The sequence below is a fragment of the Oncorhynchus nerka genome, linkage group LG2 (assembly GCF_034236695.1).
Source record: "Oncorhynchus nerka isolate Pitt River linkage group LG2, Oner_Uvic_2.0, whole genome shotgun sequence".
Lineage (NCBI taxonomy): Eukaryota > Metazoa > Chordata > Actinopteri > Salmoniformes > Salmonidae > Oncorhynchus > Oncorhynchus nerka.
In genome coordinates, this window is record NC_088397.1 from 89,527,628 (window position 1) to 89,544,082 (window position 16,455).

Here is a 16,455-nt window from a genome sequence, read left to right on the forward strand (position 1 = left end):
CTTATTTTATCGAAGAAGAAATTGTCTTATTTATGTATCTTTCTTTGTATCTTTCTTTGTCTATTGAACCAATGTGAGGTTTGTTGGCCTGTCTCCAATGTGAGGTTTGTTGGCCTGTCTCCCGTGGGAGGTTTGTTGGCCTGTCTCCAATGTGAGGTTTGTTGGCCTGTCTCCAATGTGAGGTTTGTTGGCCTGTCTCCAATGTGAGGTTTGTTGGCCTGTCTCCAATGTGAGGTTTGTTGGCCTGTCTCCAATGTGAGGTTTGTTGGCCTGTCTCCAATGTGAGGTTTGTTGGCCTGTCTCCAATGTGAGGTTTGCTGGCCTGTCTCCCGTGGGAGGTTTGTTGGCCTGTCTCCAATGTGAGGTTTGTTGGCCTGTTTCCAATGTGAGGTTTGTTAGCCTGTCTCCAACGTGAGGTTTGTTGGCCTGTCTCCAATGTGAGGTTTGTTGGCCTGTCTCCAATGTGAGGTTTGTTGGCCTGTCTCCAATGTGAGGTTTGTTGGCCTGTTTCCAATGTGAGGTTTGTTGGCCTGTCTCCAATGTAAGGTTTGTGGCCTGTCTCCAACGTGAGGTTTGTTGGCCTGTCTCCAATGGGAGGTTTGTTGCCCTGTCTCCAATGGAAGGTTTGTTGGCTTATTTCCAATGTTTATTCAAGGTGAAGTTTGTTGGCCTGGCTGTGAGGTTTGTTGGCCTGGCTGTGAGGTTTGTTGGCCTGGCTGTGAGGTTTGTTGGCCTGGCTGTGAGGTTTGTTGCCCTGGCTGTGAGGTTTGTTGGCCTGGCTGTGAGGTTTGTTGGCCTGGCTGTGAGGTTTGTTGGCCTGGCTGTGAGGTTTGTTGGCCTGGCTGTGAGGTTTGTTGGCCTGGCTGTGAGGTTTGTTGGCCTGGCTGTGAGGTTTGTTGGCCTGGCTGTGAGGTTTGTTCGCCTGGCTGTGAGGTTTGTTGGCCTGGCTGTGAGGTTTGTTCGCCTGGCTGTGAGGTTTGTTGGCCTGGCTGTGAGGTTTGTTGGCCTGGCTGTGATGTTTGTTGGCCCATATGTTTTTTTCCCATGGTTATTTCCAGGGGATATTTTCCATTCAGTCTAATTGTTTCTGCAAAGCAAATGCCTGCATGTATTTCAGTCATACAAAGTGATTTAAAGACCAGAGACGTCGCCTATGAAGTAAATCAACAACATCTTTGCTTGCCTGCTTCTCCTTCATAATGAGTTGATCAGCTAAGGACAGCACAGTAATGGGAGTTAGATAACATTATGGCTATGTCCCAAAGGGTATAATTGTTTATTGTTTAGCTGTTCTCTGAGATCATGTTTCTCTGTTGTCACGTGTGTCATTATCCCCCTAGCTAGGATTAATTTGTTGTAGCACAGATACCGATACACACACACATACACACACGCACACACACACACACACACACACACACACACACACACACACACACACACACACACACACATACAAACACACACACACACACATGAACACAGACACACACTGTCATGCACAAGGAACACACGCAAGCGAAATCACAAACACACATACACACTCACACACACACACCCAGCGTTTCTCTCAGATATGTCTGGTACTGATGAGCTGAGGGAATGAGAGAGGATGAGAGTAGAGACGCCGGCGGATTAGAACACGTACAAAAGGAACTGAAATCCTTCATAATGTCCAAATCCAGGAAGTTAGTTTGAAGATTTCCAGCTCTGTGTGAAATCTATATTTCTGACCCTTAGGAGCCTGTCGCAAATGGACCCTGGTCAAAAGTAGTTCCCTATACAAACGCAGCCTCCATGATACATCATATTGTAGTTCCCTATACAAACCCAGCCTCCATGATACATCATATTGTAGTTCCCTATACAAACCTAGCCTCCATGATACATCATATTGTAGTTCCCTATACAAACCTAGCCTCCATTATACATGATATTGTAGTTCCCTATACAAACCCAGCCTCCATGATACATCATATTGTAGTTCATTATACAAACCTAGCCTCCATGATACATCATATTGTAGTTCCCTATACAAACGCAGCCTCCATGATACATCATATTGTAGTTCCCTATACAAACCCAGCCTCCATGATACATCATATTGTAGTTCATTATACAAACCTAGCCTCCATGATACATCATATTGTAGTTCACTATACAAACCTAGCCTCCATGATATATCATATTGTAGTTCCCTATACAAACCTAGCCTCCATGATACATCATATTGTAGTTCCCTATACAGACCTAGCCTCCATGATACATCATATTGTAGTTCCCTATACAAACCTAGCCTCCATGATACATCATATTGTAGTTCCCTATACAAACCTAGCCTCCATTATACATGATATTGTAGTTCCCTATACATACCCAGCCTCCATGATACATCATATTGTAGTTCATTATACAAACCCAGCCTCCATGATACATCATATTGTAGTTCCCTATACAAACCCAGCCTCCATGATACATCATATTGTAGTTCCCTATACAAACCTAGCCTCCATGATACATCATATTGTAGTTCATTATACAAACCTAGCCTCCATGATACATCATACTGTAGTTCCCTATACAAACCTAGCCTCCATGATACATCATATTGTAGTTCCCTATACAAACCCAGCCTCCATGATACATCATATTGTAGTTCATTATACAAACCTAGCCTCCATGATACATCATATTGTAGTTCCCTATTCAAACCCAGCCTCCATGATACATCATATTGTAGTTCCCTATACAAACCTAGCCTCCATGATACATCATATTGTAGTTCATTATACAAACCCAGCCTCCATGATACATCATATTGTAGTTCATTATACAAACCTAGCCTCCATGATACATCATATTGTAGTTCCCTATACAAACCCAGCCTCCATGATACATCATATTGTAGTTCCCTATACAAACCCAGCCTCCAAGATACATCATATTGTAGTTCTCTATACAAACCCAGCCTCCATGATACATCATATTGTAGTTCTCTATACAAACCTAGCCTCCATGATACATCATATTGTAGTTCCCTATACAAACCTAGCCTCCATGATACATCATACTGTAGTTCCCTATACAAACCTAGCCTCCATGATACATCATATTGTAGTTCCCTATACAAACCCAGCCTCCATGATACATCATATTGTAGTTCATTATACAAACCTAGCCTCCATGATACATCATATTGTAGTTCCCTATTCAAACCCAGCCTCCATGATACATCATATTGTAGTTCCCTATACAAACCTAGCCTCCATGATACATCATATTGTAGTTCATTATACAAACCCAGCCTCCATGATACATCATATTGTAGTTCATTATTCAAACCTAGCCTCCATGATACATCATATTGTAGTTCCCTATACAAACCCAGCCTCCATGATACATCATATTGTAGTTCCCTATACAAACCCAGCCTCCAAGATACATCATATTGTAGTTCTCTATACAAACCCAGCCTCCATGATACATCATATTGTAGTTCTCTATACAAACCTAGCCTCCATGATACATCATATTGTAGTTCCCTATACAAACCTAGCCTCCATGATACATCATATTGTAGTTCATTATACAAACCCAGCCTCCATGTACATCATATTGTAGTTCATTATACAAACCTAGCCTCCATGATACATCATATTGTAGTTCCCTATACAAACCCAGCCTCCATGATACATCATATTGTAGTTCCCTATACAAACCCAGCCTCCATGATACATCATATTGTAGTTCTCTATACAAACCCAGCCTCCATGATACATCATATTGTAGTTCTCTATACAAACCTAGCCTCCATGATACATCATATTGTAGTTCCCTATACAAACCCAGCCTCCATGATACATCATATTGTAGTTCACTATACAAACCTAGCCTCCATGATACATCATATTGTAGTTCTCTATACAAACCTAGCCTCCATGATACATCATATTGTAGTTCACTATACAAACCCAGCCTCCATGATACATCATATTGTAGTTCATTATACAAACCTAGCCTCCATGATACATCATATTGTAGTTCCCTATACAAACCCAGCCTCCATGATACATCATATTGTAGTTCACTATACAAACCCAGCCTCCATGATACATCATATTGTAGTTCCCTATACAAACCCAGCCTCCATGATACATCATATTGTAGTTCATTATACAAACCCAGCCTCCATGATACATCATATTGTAGTTCCCTATACAAACCCAGCCTCCATGATACATCATATTGTAGTTCACTATACAAACCCAGCCTCCATGATACATCATATTGTAGTTCCCTATACAAACCCAGCCTCCATGATACATCATATTGTAGTTCATTATACAAACCTAGCCTCCATGATACATCATATTGTAGTTCCCTATACAAACCCAGCCTCCATGATACATCATATTGTAGTTCATTATACAAACCCAGCCTCCATGATACATCATATTGTAGTTCCCTATACAAACCTAGCCTCAATGATACATCATATTGTAGCGTTTCATTAAACCAAGGAGATACCGATTACTGGGATACAAATCCTGTAAATACCATGTTTTCATTTTTTACATTCAATGTAGACACACTCCTACAGTCCAGATGATTATCACATGTCATTTTGATGTGGATTAAAGAAAAAAAACACGGAATGTCTTTAAATGGACATTGATGGACATTGTAGCAAACAGGGAAGAGAGATTGACTTGAGTGAATGGAGTATATATGCACACACATACAGGTCTGACATGCCTGCCAGATGACTTTGTAAGGGTCACAGACTCTGAACACACACACACACACGCAGTCAGAAATACTTGACAAAGCTAGTTGAAGCCCGACTGACATCCACCTTGAGTCTAAACACTTCACAATGGATACCCATTCAAGCATGAAACAACTCCCTCACCGTCACCAGCCAATGTCCCGGAGCACAAATGTCAGGTGAATGTCTCTGTAATGGCCAGACCTGGATTCAAATACTATTCAACACGTTTGATTGTTTGCTTTAGCCTGCCTGGAGTGACCAGTGAATGGGGTTTACATTTTTGCAACTATTCAATTGATTCCATTAAGCCAGACAAGATCAATCAAGCCCAGCTAAAGTATTTGAAATGATTTAAAATACTATTTGAACCCAGGTCTGGTGACGGGCATTTCAGACTGTGCAGACCATTTCTCAGATCACATAAACCGTTAGTGACACCATAGAAAGAAGAAGGTACTCTAAACCTTATTTAAAAAGGAAAACCCACTTTGGTGATGTTTTATAGGAAAATATCAAAGGATTATTTTTAATTTTTTTAAGTACATTTAAAAAATAAAAGCAACTACTATCATCAGACCACATTCTTATCAGAAAGATCAGATGGATGTGACAACAACAAAAAATATGATAATAATAATTAAATCAGTCGTACTTGATACCCAAACACTTTCACCTAACACTTGTCTACCTGTTCAGAATTCAACCTGTCATACATGTAGCCAATAGTCCCAGTGTTCTCTCCTCTGTGTGTGTTATATACACGGCACGTCAAATCAAATCAAATGTATTTATATAGCCCTTCGTACATCAGCTGATATCTCAAAGTGCTGTACAGAAACCCAGCCTAAAATCCCAAACAACAAGCAATGCAGGTGTAGAAGCACGGTGGCTAGGACAAACTCCCTAGAAAGGCCAGAACCTAGGAAGAAACCTAGAGAGGAACCAGGCTATGTCATCAAGAAACATTTGGATACGAGTCTTGTGGTATAGCCCACTTATACATTTAGAAAAAGGAACAACACCTACATTGGGCTGTACTAATGGTATGCATGTGTTGTGTGTTGTGTTGAGGTCAGGGGTAGTGTTGTGTTGTGTTGAGGTCAGGGGTAGTGTTGTGTTGAGGTCAGGGGTAGTGTTGTGTTGAGGTCAGGGGTAGTGTTGTGTTGAGGTCAGTGTTGTGTTGTGGTCAGGGGTAGTGTTGTGGTCAGGGGTAGTGTTGTGTTGAGGTCAGGGGTAGTGTTGGGTTGTGGTCAGGGGTAGTGTTGTGTTGTGGTCAGGGGTAGTGTTGTGGTCAGGGGTAGTGTCGGGTTGAGGTCAGGGGTTGTGTTGAGGTCAGGGGTAGTGTTGGGTTGAGGTCAGGGGTAGTGTTGTGTTGAGGTCAGGGGTAGTGTTGGGTTGTGGTCAGGGGTAGTGTTGTGTTGAGGTCAGGGGTAGTGTTGGGTTGAGGTCAGGGGTAGTGTTGTGGTCGAGGTCAGGGGTAGTGTTGTGGTCAGGGGTAGTGTTGTGTTGAGGTCAGGGGTAGTGTTGGGTTGATGTCAGGGGTAGTGTTGTGTTGAGGTCAGGGGTAGTGTTGTGTTGAGGTCAGGGGTAGTGTTGTGTTGTGGTCAGGGCTAGTGTTGTGTTGAGGTCAGGGGTAGTGTTGTGGTCAGGGGTAGTGTTGTGTTGTGGTCAGGGGTAGTGTTGTGTTGAGGTCAGGGGTAGTGTTGTGTTGAGGTCAGGGGTAGTGTTGTGTTGTGGTCAGGGCTAGTGTTGTGTTGAGGTCAGGGGTAGTGTTGTGTTGAGGTCAGGGGTAGTGTTGTGTTGTGTTAAGGTCAGGGGTAGTGTTGGGTTGATGTCAGGGGTAGTGTTGGGTTGAGGTCAGGGGTAGTGTTGGGTTGATGTCAGGGGTAGTGTTGGGTTGAGGTCAGGGGTAGTGTTGTGTTGAGGTCAGGGGTAGTGTTGTGTTGAGGTCAGGGGTAGTGTTGTGTTGAGGTCAGGGGTAGTGTTGTGTTGAGGTCAGGGGTAGTGTTGTGTTGTGGTCAGGGGTAGTGTTGTGTTGAGGTCAGGGGTAGTGTTGTGTTGAGGTCAGGGGTAGTGTTGTGTTGAGGTCAGGGGTAGTGTTGGGTTGAGGTCAGGGGTAGTGTTGTGGTCAGGGGTAGTGTTGTGTTGAGGTCAGGGGTAGTGTTGTGTTGAGGTCAGGAGTCGTGTTGTGTTGTGGTCAGGGGTAGTGTTGGGTTGAGGTCAGGGGTAGTGTTGTGGTTGAGGTCAGGGGTAGTGTTGTGGTCAGGGGTAGTGTTGTGTTGAGGTCAGGGGTAGTGTTGTGGTTGAGGTCAGGGGTAGTGTTGTGGTCAGGGGTAGTGTTGTGTTGAGGTCAGGGGTAGTGTTGTGTTGAGGTCAGGGGTAGTGTTGTGTGATGGTCAGGGGTAGTGTTGTGTTGAGGTCAGGGGTAGTGTTGGGTTGAGGTCAGGGGTAGTGTTGTGGTCGAGGTCAGGGGTAGTGTTGTGGTCAGGGGTAGTGTTGTGTTGAGGTCAGGGGTAGTGTTGGGTTGATGTCAGGGGTAGTGTTGGGTTGAGGTCAGGGGTAGTGTTGTGTTGAGGTCAGGGGTAGTGTTGTGTTGAGGTCAGTGTTGTGTTGTGGTCAGGGGTAGTGTTGTGGTCAGGGGTAGTGTTGTGGTCAGGGGTAGTGTTGTGTTGTGGTCAGGGGTAGTGTTGTGTTGAGGTCAGGGGTAGTGTTGTGTTGAGGTCAGGGGTAGTGTTGTGTTGTGGTCAGGGCTAGTGTTGTGTTGAGGTCAGGGGTAGTGTTGTGTTGAGGTCAGGGGTAGTGTTGTGTTGTGTTAAGGTCAGGGGTAGTGTTGGGTTGATGTCAGGGGTAGTGTTGGGTTGAGGTCAGGGGTAGTGTTGGGTTGATGTCAGGGGTAGTGTTGGGTTGAGGTCAGGGGTAGTGTTGTGGTCAGGGGTAGTGTTGTGTTGAGGTCAGGGGTAGTGTTGTGTTGAGGTCAGGGGTAGTGTTGTGTTGAGGTCAGGGGTAGTGTTGTGTTGTGGTCAGGGGTAGTGTTGTGTTGAGGTCAGGGGTAGTGTTGTGTTGAGGTCAGGGGTAGTGTTGGGTTGTGGTCAGGGGTAGTGTTGTGGTCAGGGGTAGTGTTGTGTTGAGGTCAGGGGTAGTGTTGTGTTGAGGTCAGGGGTAGTGTTGTGTTGAGGTCAGGGGTCGTGTTGTGTTGTGGTCAGGGGTAGTGTTGTGGTCAGGGGTGGTGTTGTGTTGAGGTCAGGGGTAGTGTTGTGTTGAGGTCAGGGGTAGTGTTGTTTTGAGGTCAGGGGTCGTGTTGTGTTGTGGTCAGGGGTAGTGTTGTGTTGAGGTCAGGGGTAGTGTTGTGTTGAGGTCAGGGGTAGTGTTGTGTTGAGATCAGGGGTAGTGTTGTGTTGAGATCAGGGGTAGTGTTGTGTTGAGGTCAGGGGTAGTGTTGTGTTGAGGTCAGGGGTAGTGTTGTGTTGAGGTCAGGGGTAGTGTTGTGTTGAGGTCAGGGTAGTGTTGTGTTGAGGTCAGGGGTAGTGTTGTGTTGAGATCAGGGGTAGTGTAGTGTTGTGGTCAGGGGTAGTGTTGAGGTCAGGGGTAGTGTTGTGTTGAGGTCAGGGGTAGTGTTGGGTTGAGGTCAGGGGTAGTGTTGGGTTGAGGTCAGGGGTAGTGTTGTGGTCAGGGGTAGTGTTGTGTTGAGGTCAGGGGTAGTGTTGTGTTGAGGTCAGGGGTAGTGTTGTGTTTGTTAGTGTTAATGTCAGTGGAGGCTGCTGGGGGGGGGCCATCTCATAATAATGTCTGGAATGGAGCTAATGGAATGGCATCAAAGACCTGGAGACCATGTGTTTAATGTACATGATACCATTCCACTGACTACGCTCCAGTTATTATCACAGGCCTGTCCTCCCCAATTCAGGTGTCACCAACCTCCTGTGGTGTACATTAATTCACTGTGAAGGAATTAAAGATTTCTGCCAATGACCTCTTAGCAACAGACAAAGCATTGGGAACAGTACAATGTATGTGATTTTCCTTGTTCTAAAAGTTGGAGTTGGCTAGATAGAGGGAAAGACGTGTGGTATGTAAGAAGAGTTGTTAAGCTGGAGTGTGAAATATGTGTTGTGGGAAAAGCTTGTGAATAAGAACTGGATAAAGTTGTTGTCTTTGAACATGAACAAAATAAAATGTTTCAACAAGTCCAAGGATTTAAAGAGGAAGGTGTCTATAGAGTGAGTTCACTAATTGGAATGAGAAATGATTATGGTATGTAACTAAAACCTACAAGGAGAAGGAGAAGGAACGGAGATTTTGGAAATGAAAAATGTATGTATGTAGAGTTAAAGGAAGATGATGGAAGGTTGAATGATGGCCTGGATGAATGGGGGATGAAAGGATGGAGAAGGAATGGTGGGATGGAGAGATGATGTAGATGGAGAGATGAAGGAGGAGGGAGAAGGAATGGTGGGATGGAGAAATGAAGGAGGGATGGAGAGATGAAGGAGGATTGGAGAGATGAAGGAGGGATGGTGGGATGGAGAGATTGAGGAAGGATAGAGAGATGAAGGAGGGATGGAGAGATGAAGGAGGGATGGAGAGATGAAGGAGGGATGGTGGGATGGAGAGATTGAGGAAGGATAGAGAGATGAAGGAGGGATGGAGAGATGAAGGAGGGATGGAGAGATGAAGGAGGGATGGAGAAGGAATAGGAGGTAGAGGGATGGGGGATTTTATTTTTTATTTATTTCACCTTTATTTAACCAGGTAGGCCAGTTGAGAACAAGTTCTCATTTACAACTGCGACCTGGCCAAGATAAAGCAAAGCAGTGTGACAAAAACAACAACACAGAGTTCCACTTAAACAAACGTACAGTCAATAACACAATAGAACATTCTGGAGGGATGAAGAAGGAATGAGGGATGAAGCAGGGATGGGGATGTGTGTCCTTTGCATGCAGTGCGATGTTGTCATATGATGACCCGTTTGTTTCTCTGAATTGGAATGGGTTGTTCAAACCGCACGTGACATACACTTTATTCGGTCCTCCAACTGCACCGGAGACGCGACATTTAATAATCTTGAACAACTTGGCTACCTTATACCTGGGCTACCCCGGGAATAGGGAGCGTTCTCTCTTCCTATATGGTGACAGAAGACGAGCAGTGAGCCCCTCTCACAGCCTCACAGGCACAGCCTCCTACTGGCACACTTTCAATAGAAAGAGCTCAGCGCTTGAGCTCAGGAGAGGATAGCGCGCGTTCTAACCAGCACAAAGATTTCCCTGGATGACTCTCACAACAATAAGTAATTGACAGACAGACAGATCTATCTGGATTGGGGCTTTGACTCCATGGTCAATGCGGGACCGGGACTGATGCCAGCCCATCAGCGGTGGTCGGGTCGGTCTTAATCCTTACACTCCCTAGCCTATCTCTCCAAAATGTGTCAGTGCGATTCGGTACGGAAAGCCAGCAGAACGCCGGGCTCTGTCGCGGAAGCCGGGAAGCTGTTCCTGAAACACACCACTTTCCACGGCCTGAGACATGTATTTCTGAGCGGCTCCTACCCCCGAAGGCTCGCCTGGCTGTTGGCTTTCCTCACAGCTCTCGCGCTCCTCTTCACCTGGTCCTCAAACCGGGTCCGGTACCTGCTTTCCTCTCCGGTGCACACCAAGGCGCATATGGTGTACGCCAAACGTCTTGTTTTCCCCGCTGTGACCATCTGTAACCAGAACCTCCTCTTACCACGTCGCATGAAGAAACCGGACATATTCAGCGCGGGAAGGTGGTTAGGACTTCTAGGGAGGAACTGGCAAGTGTCCCCCAGCGCCAGGGACGCGCTCACACCCGGGACCGACCATGACATCAGCAGCAGCAACGAGCCGCCCTGGTCTCCGCTCTCTCGGATCCTGGACTTCAACCACTTTTTGCCGCCTCCCCTGGAGTCTCAGCCGTCCATGCAGCAGCTCCTGGACCGCCTCGGCCACCAGATGGAGGAGATGCTGCTTTACTGCCGCTTCCAGGGAGAGCTATGCGGGCCTCGCAACTTCAGCACCGTGAGTCTATGGACAGCAACACGAAGTTAGGTTTACAGCATGCAATGACTGTAGATATTGTTGATAAGCTTCTGCAACATGTTGTAGCCTATTGGTATTTAGGAGATAGTAATAATGTTGTTTGGACTAATTATGTCATCATGCCTATTGTTATGTTTTGAAGTGCTCTGGGTTTGGAATTGATTTGGAGTTGTAATTACCAAGCCAACAAGAGTGGATTTCTATTCCTACTTTAGCCCGTGCTATTTAACAGACCAGTATTCTACCTCGTGTTCTGTCTATAGACAGACAGGCAGGCAGCCAAGCAGGCAGGCAGGCAGACAGACAGACAGACAGGCAGGCAGGCAGGCAGGCAGGCAGGCAGGCAGGCAGGCAGACAGACAGACAGACAGACAGACAGACAGACAGACAGGCAGGCAGGCAGACAGACAGACAGACAGACAGACAGACAGACAGACAGACAGACAGACAGACAGACAGGCAGGCAGACAGACAGACAGACAGACAGACTGGCAGTTCAGAATGAGATACCTGTAATTGGTTCTATCTACGATCTATCCTAATATGTTCTGTTGCACTGTGCTGTATATGAAGGGTCTCACACACACACACACACACATTACAGGTCAACAAAGTGATATCCAGAGCGTATATTAAGTTGACGTTTTTCATTCAGATTGCCTCATTTAAAGAATCATTTTCACATCTACAGGTATTAATTCTTCATTTGAGCCAGTTTGCTACAGCAGGAAAATAATACTGCAGCAACAGGGCATGTTAATTATTATGTGGATTATATTTAATGGGCACTTATTTATTTTATTCTTTTTTTATACCCTTTTTTAAAATCTTGTCTCATCGCTTAAACTCCCCAACGGGCTCGGGAGAGGAAAAAGTGGAGTCATGCGTCCCCCTGAAAACATGACCCGCCTAATCATACTCCTTAAAAGCTCTTAAGGATCCGCACCTTGTTTTCAATTTTCTACTAAAATGACATACCCAAATCTAACTGCCTGTAACTCAGGCCTTGAAGCAAGGATATGCATAGTCTTGGTACCATTTGAAAGGAAACACTTTGAAGGAATGTAGGAGAATAGATCTGGTAAAAGATAATACAAAGAAAAGAAAAAAACTGTTATTTTGTATTGTTTTGTACCATCATCTTTGAAATGCAAGAGAAAGGCCATAATGTATTATTCCAGTGCAGCTGCAATTTAGATTTTGGCCACTAGATGGAAACAGTGTGCGTGTAAAGTTTTAGACTGATCCAATCAACCATTGCATTCCTGTTCAAAATGTTGTATCAAGTCTGCCCAAATGCGCCTAATTTGTTTAATAATAACTTTTCATGTTCAAAACTGTGCACTCTCCTCAAACAATATCATGGCATTCTTTCACTGTAATAGCTACTGTAAATTAGACAGTGGTTAGATTAACAAGAATTTAAGATTTCTGCCAATATCAGATATGTCTACGTCACGGGAAATGTTCTTGTTACGTACAACTTCATGCTAATAGCATTAGCCTACGTTAGCTCAACCGTCCCGTGGAAGGGACTTCGATCCCGAAGAAGTTTTAACACCCGCCAGTTTAACCTGGAAGCCAGCCGCACCAATGTATCAGAGGAAACACCGTTCAACTGGCGACAGAGGTCAGCCCGCAGGCCCACCAGAAGGAGTCGCTAGAGCGCAATGAGCCAAGTAAAGGCCCACCGGGCCAAACCCTCCCTTAACCCGGACGATGCTGGGCCAATTGTGCACTGTCCTATGGGACTCCCGGCCACTGCCGGTTGTGGCACAGCCTGCAATGAACACTTGTCTGTAGTAACGCCTATAGCACTTTTGTAGGGGTTTATACGTTTTGTGTAAGGAAAATTGTCAGAAATTTCGATGTGGAAATTACAATCTTCGGAAGCCTTTTTAAACCTCAAACACACTACAAGTTTTAAATGTCCTGCATTGCAGCAAAGTTCTCCAGTAACTGAGCATCTGAGCACGAAGATGATCTGAGATCAGCCTACCTTTGGGGCTCTGTTGATCTGAGTACAACAGATCTGGGATCAGCCTACCCTTGTGGCTTTGCTGATCTGAGTACAACAGATCTGGGATCAGCCTACCCTTTGACTCTTAGATCAGCAGAGCCACAATGAAGAGAAAATAGTCCTCGCTCCCGGCTCTCTCTGGCTGACAAGTCAACTTTAGCGAACAGCTTGACAGAGCGGTTTCCTTTGATTGGAGCACATTGTTTTGTGTAGAATAGCCTTGGGCTCGCCATACACTTTGGAACTCGTTGAAGTATTAATTAGAGAGAGAGAGCAGAGAGAGACAGAGACAGAGAGAAACCCACTAATTATCAAAATCCAGAAAAGAGACGTTAAATTCTACAACCACCTAAAAGGATGTGATTCCCAAACCTTCCATAACAAAGCCATCACCTACAGAGAGATAAACCTGAAGAAGAGTCCCCTAAGCAAGCTGGTCCTGGGGCTCTGTTCACAAACACAGACAGACCCCACAGAGCCCCAGGACAGCAGCACAATTAGACCCAACCAAATCATGAGAAAACAAAAAGAGACTTGACACATTGGAAAGAATTCACAAAAAAACAGAGGAAACTAGAATGCTATTTGGCCCTAAACATGACTGATCCAAACTTAAGGAAAGCTTAGACTATGTACAGACTCAGTGAGCATAGCCTTGCTATTGAGAAAGGCCGCCGTAGGCAAACCTGGCTCTCAAGAGAAGACAGGCTATGTGCTCACTGCCCACAAAATGAGGTGGAAACTGAGCTGCACTTCCTAACCTCCTGCCAAATGTATGACCATATTAGAGACACATATTTCCCTCAGATTACACAGATCAACAAAGAATTTGAAAACAAATCCAATGTTGATAAACTCCCATATCTACTGGGTGAAATTCCACAATGTGCCATCACAGCATCAAGATTTGTGACCTGTTACCACAAAAAAAGGGCAACCAGTGAAGAACAAACACCATTGTAAATACATCCCATATTTATGTTTATTTATTTTCCCTTTTGTATTTTAACCATTTGCACATCATTACAACACTGTATATATATATAATATGACATTTGAAATGTCTTTATTATTTTGGAACTTGTGTGAATGTAATGTTTACTGTTAAATTTGATTGTTTATTTCACTTTAGTTTATTTTCTACTTTTCTACTTTATTTTCTACAACATATGTCTCCCATGTCAATAAAGCCACTTGAATTGAATTGAATTGAGAGAGGGAGAGAATGTGTCAAATGGTGTGTCTATATAAGTCATTCTGTACAAGGCTGTGTTCGCTTTCTCTGGTAAGAATACAAATATTCACATTGTCTCGTATGATTCACGTTAATCTTGAAATAAGTTTGGTATCTCTCAGTCTCTGACTCGCTTTTCATAGTAGTCTAGTTGAACATAAATCATGGTAGTCTAGTTGAACATAAAACATGGTAGTCTAGTTGAACATAAAACATGGTAGTCTAGTTGAACATAAAACATTGAAGACTAGTTGAACATAAAATATGGTAGTCTAATTGAACATAAAACACTGTAGTCTAGTTGAACATAAAACATGGTAGTCTAGTTGAACATAAAACATGGTAGTCTAGTTGAACATAAAACACTGTAGTCTAGTTGAACATAAAACATTGAAGACTAGTTGAACATAAAATATGGTAGTCTAATTGAACATAAAACACTGTAGTCTAGTTGAACATAAAACATGGTAGTCTAGTTAAACATAAAACATGGTAGTCTAGTTAAACATAAAACATGGTAGTCTAGTTGAACATAAAACATGGTAGTCTAGTTAAACATAAAACATGGTAGTCTAGTTAAACATAAAACATGGTAGTCTAGTTGAACATAAAACAGGGTAGTCTAGTTGAACATGAAACATGGTAGTCTAGTTGAACATAAAACACTGTAGTCTAGTTGAACATAAAACACTGTAGTCTAGTTGAACATAAAACATGGTAGTCTAGTTGAACATAAAACATGGTAGTCTAGTTGAACATAAAACATGGTAGTCTAGTTGAACATAAAACATGGTAGTCTAGTTGAACATAAAACATGGTAGTCTAATTGAACATAAAACATTGAAGACTAGTTGAACATAAAACATTGAAGACTAGTTGCACATATAACATTGAATAGAATACCCGTAGAATAGAAAATGGCAAGGAAGGATATAATATGGCAGGTCAATTTTAGTGTTACAAAGTATTGTTATGTAGAGTTAACAGCATTTCGATGGTTTTATACAGTATGTCCCCCAGAACGTCTGGAAAGCAACAGGTTTGTTGTAGCCTGTGTGAAAGAAATACATTTGCAAATAGTCATTGTCGTCGGTGTATCTGTTCTGGACCCAAACCACTTGATGTACTTTACTGAAAGACATGATGATGCTCTCTCTGTGTCTCTCTGTGTCTCTCTCAGTGTCTCTCTCTGTGTCTCTGTGTCTCTCTCTCAGTGTCTCTCTCAGTGTCTCTCTCTGTCTCTCTGTGTCTCTCTCTCAGTGTCTCTCTCTGTGTCTCTCTCTCTGTGTCTCTCTCTGTGTCTCTCTCTCTGTGTCTCTCTCTCTCAGTGTCTCTCTGTGTCTCTCTCTCTGTGTCTCTCTCAGTGTCTCTCTCTCAGGGGTCTCTCTCTCTGTGTCTCTCTCTCCGTGTCTCTCTCTGTGTCTTTCAGTGTCTCTCCCTCAGTGTCTCTCCCTCAGTGTCTCTCTCTCAGTGTCTCTCTCTCTCTCTCTCTGTGTCTCTCTCTCAGTGTCTCTCTCTGTGTCTCTCTCTCTGTCTCTCTCTCTCAGTGTCTCTCTGTGTCTCTCTCTCTGTGTCTCTCTCAGTGTCTCTCTCTCAGGGGTCTCTCTCTCTGTGTCTCTCTCTCTGTGTCTCTCTCTCTCTGTGTCTCTCTCAGTGTCTCTCTCTGTGTCTCTCTCTCTGTGTCTCTCTCTATGTGTCTCTCTCAGTGTCTCTCTCTCAGTGTCTCTCTCAGGGGTCTCTCTCTCTGTGTCTCTCTCTCCGTGTCTCTCTCTGTGTCTTTCAGTGTCTCTCTCAGTGTCTCTCTCTCAGTGTCTCTCTCTCTCTCTCTCTCTCTCTGTGTCTCTCTCTCAGTGTCTCTCTCTCAGTGTCTCTCTCAGTGTCTCTCTCTCAGGGGTCTCTCTCTCTGTGTGTCTCTCTCTGTGTCTCTCTCTCCGTGTCTCTCTCTGTGTCTTTCAGTGTCTCTCTCTCAGTGTCTCTCTCTGTGTCGCTCTCTTCGTGTCTCTCTCCGTGTCTCTCTTCGTGTCGCTCTCTGTGGCTCTCTCTGTGTCCCTCAGTGTCTCTCTCTCTCTCTCTCTCTCTCTGTCTCTCTCTCTGTGTCTCTCTCTCTGTGTCGCTCTCTCCGTGTCTCTCTCCATGTCAATTCAATTCAAGGGGCTTTATTGGTATGGGAAACGTGTTAACATTGCCAAAGCAAGTGAGGTAGATAATATACAAAAGTGAAATAAACAATAAAAATGAACAGTAAACATGACACATACAGAAGTTTCAAAACAATAAAGACATTACAAATGTCATATTATATATATATACCATGTTGTAACAATGTACAAATGGTTAAAGTACACAAGGGAAAATAAATAAGCATAAA

At 44.0% G+C, this 16,455-nt stretch overlaps 2 protein-coding genes across 2 annotated transcripts in view; both read left to right on the forward strand.

The window, feature by feature from the left end:
- The window catches only part of LOC115121841 (acid-sensing ion channel 1B-like), a 148,943-nt gene that overhangs the window by 54,189 nt on the left and 78,299 nt on the right, over positions 1 to 16,455 (forward strand). The gene's annotated exons all lie outside the window — the stretch shown is intronic.
- LOC135561902 (acid-sensing ion channel 2-like) lies at positions 9,577 to 11,283 on the forward strand. Its single transcript, XM_065004241.1, has one exon. The coding sequence runs from the start codon at positions 10,198 to 10,200 to the stop codon at positions 10,840 to 10,842; it is 645 nt and encodes a 214-aa protein (XP_064860313.1). The 5' UTR covers positions 9,577 to 10,197; the 3' UTR covers positions 10,843 to 11,283.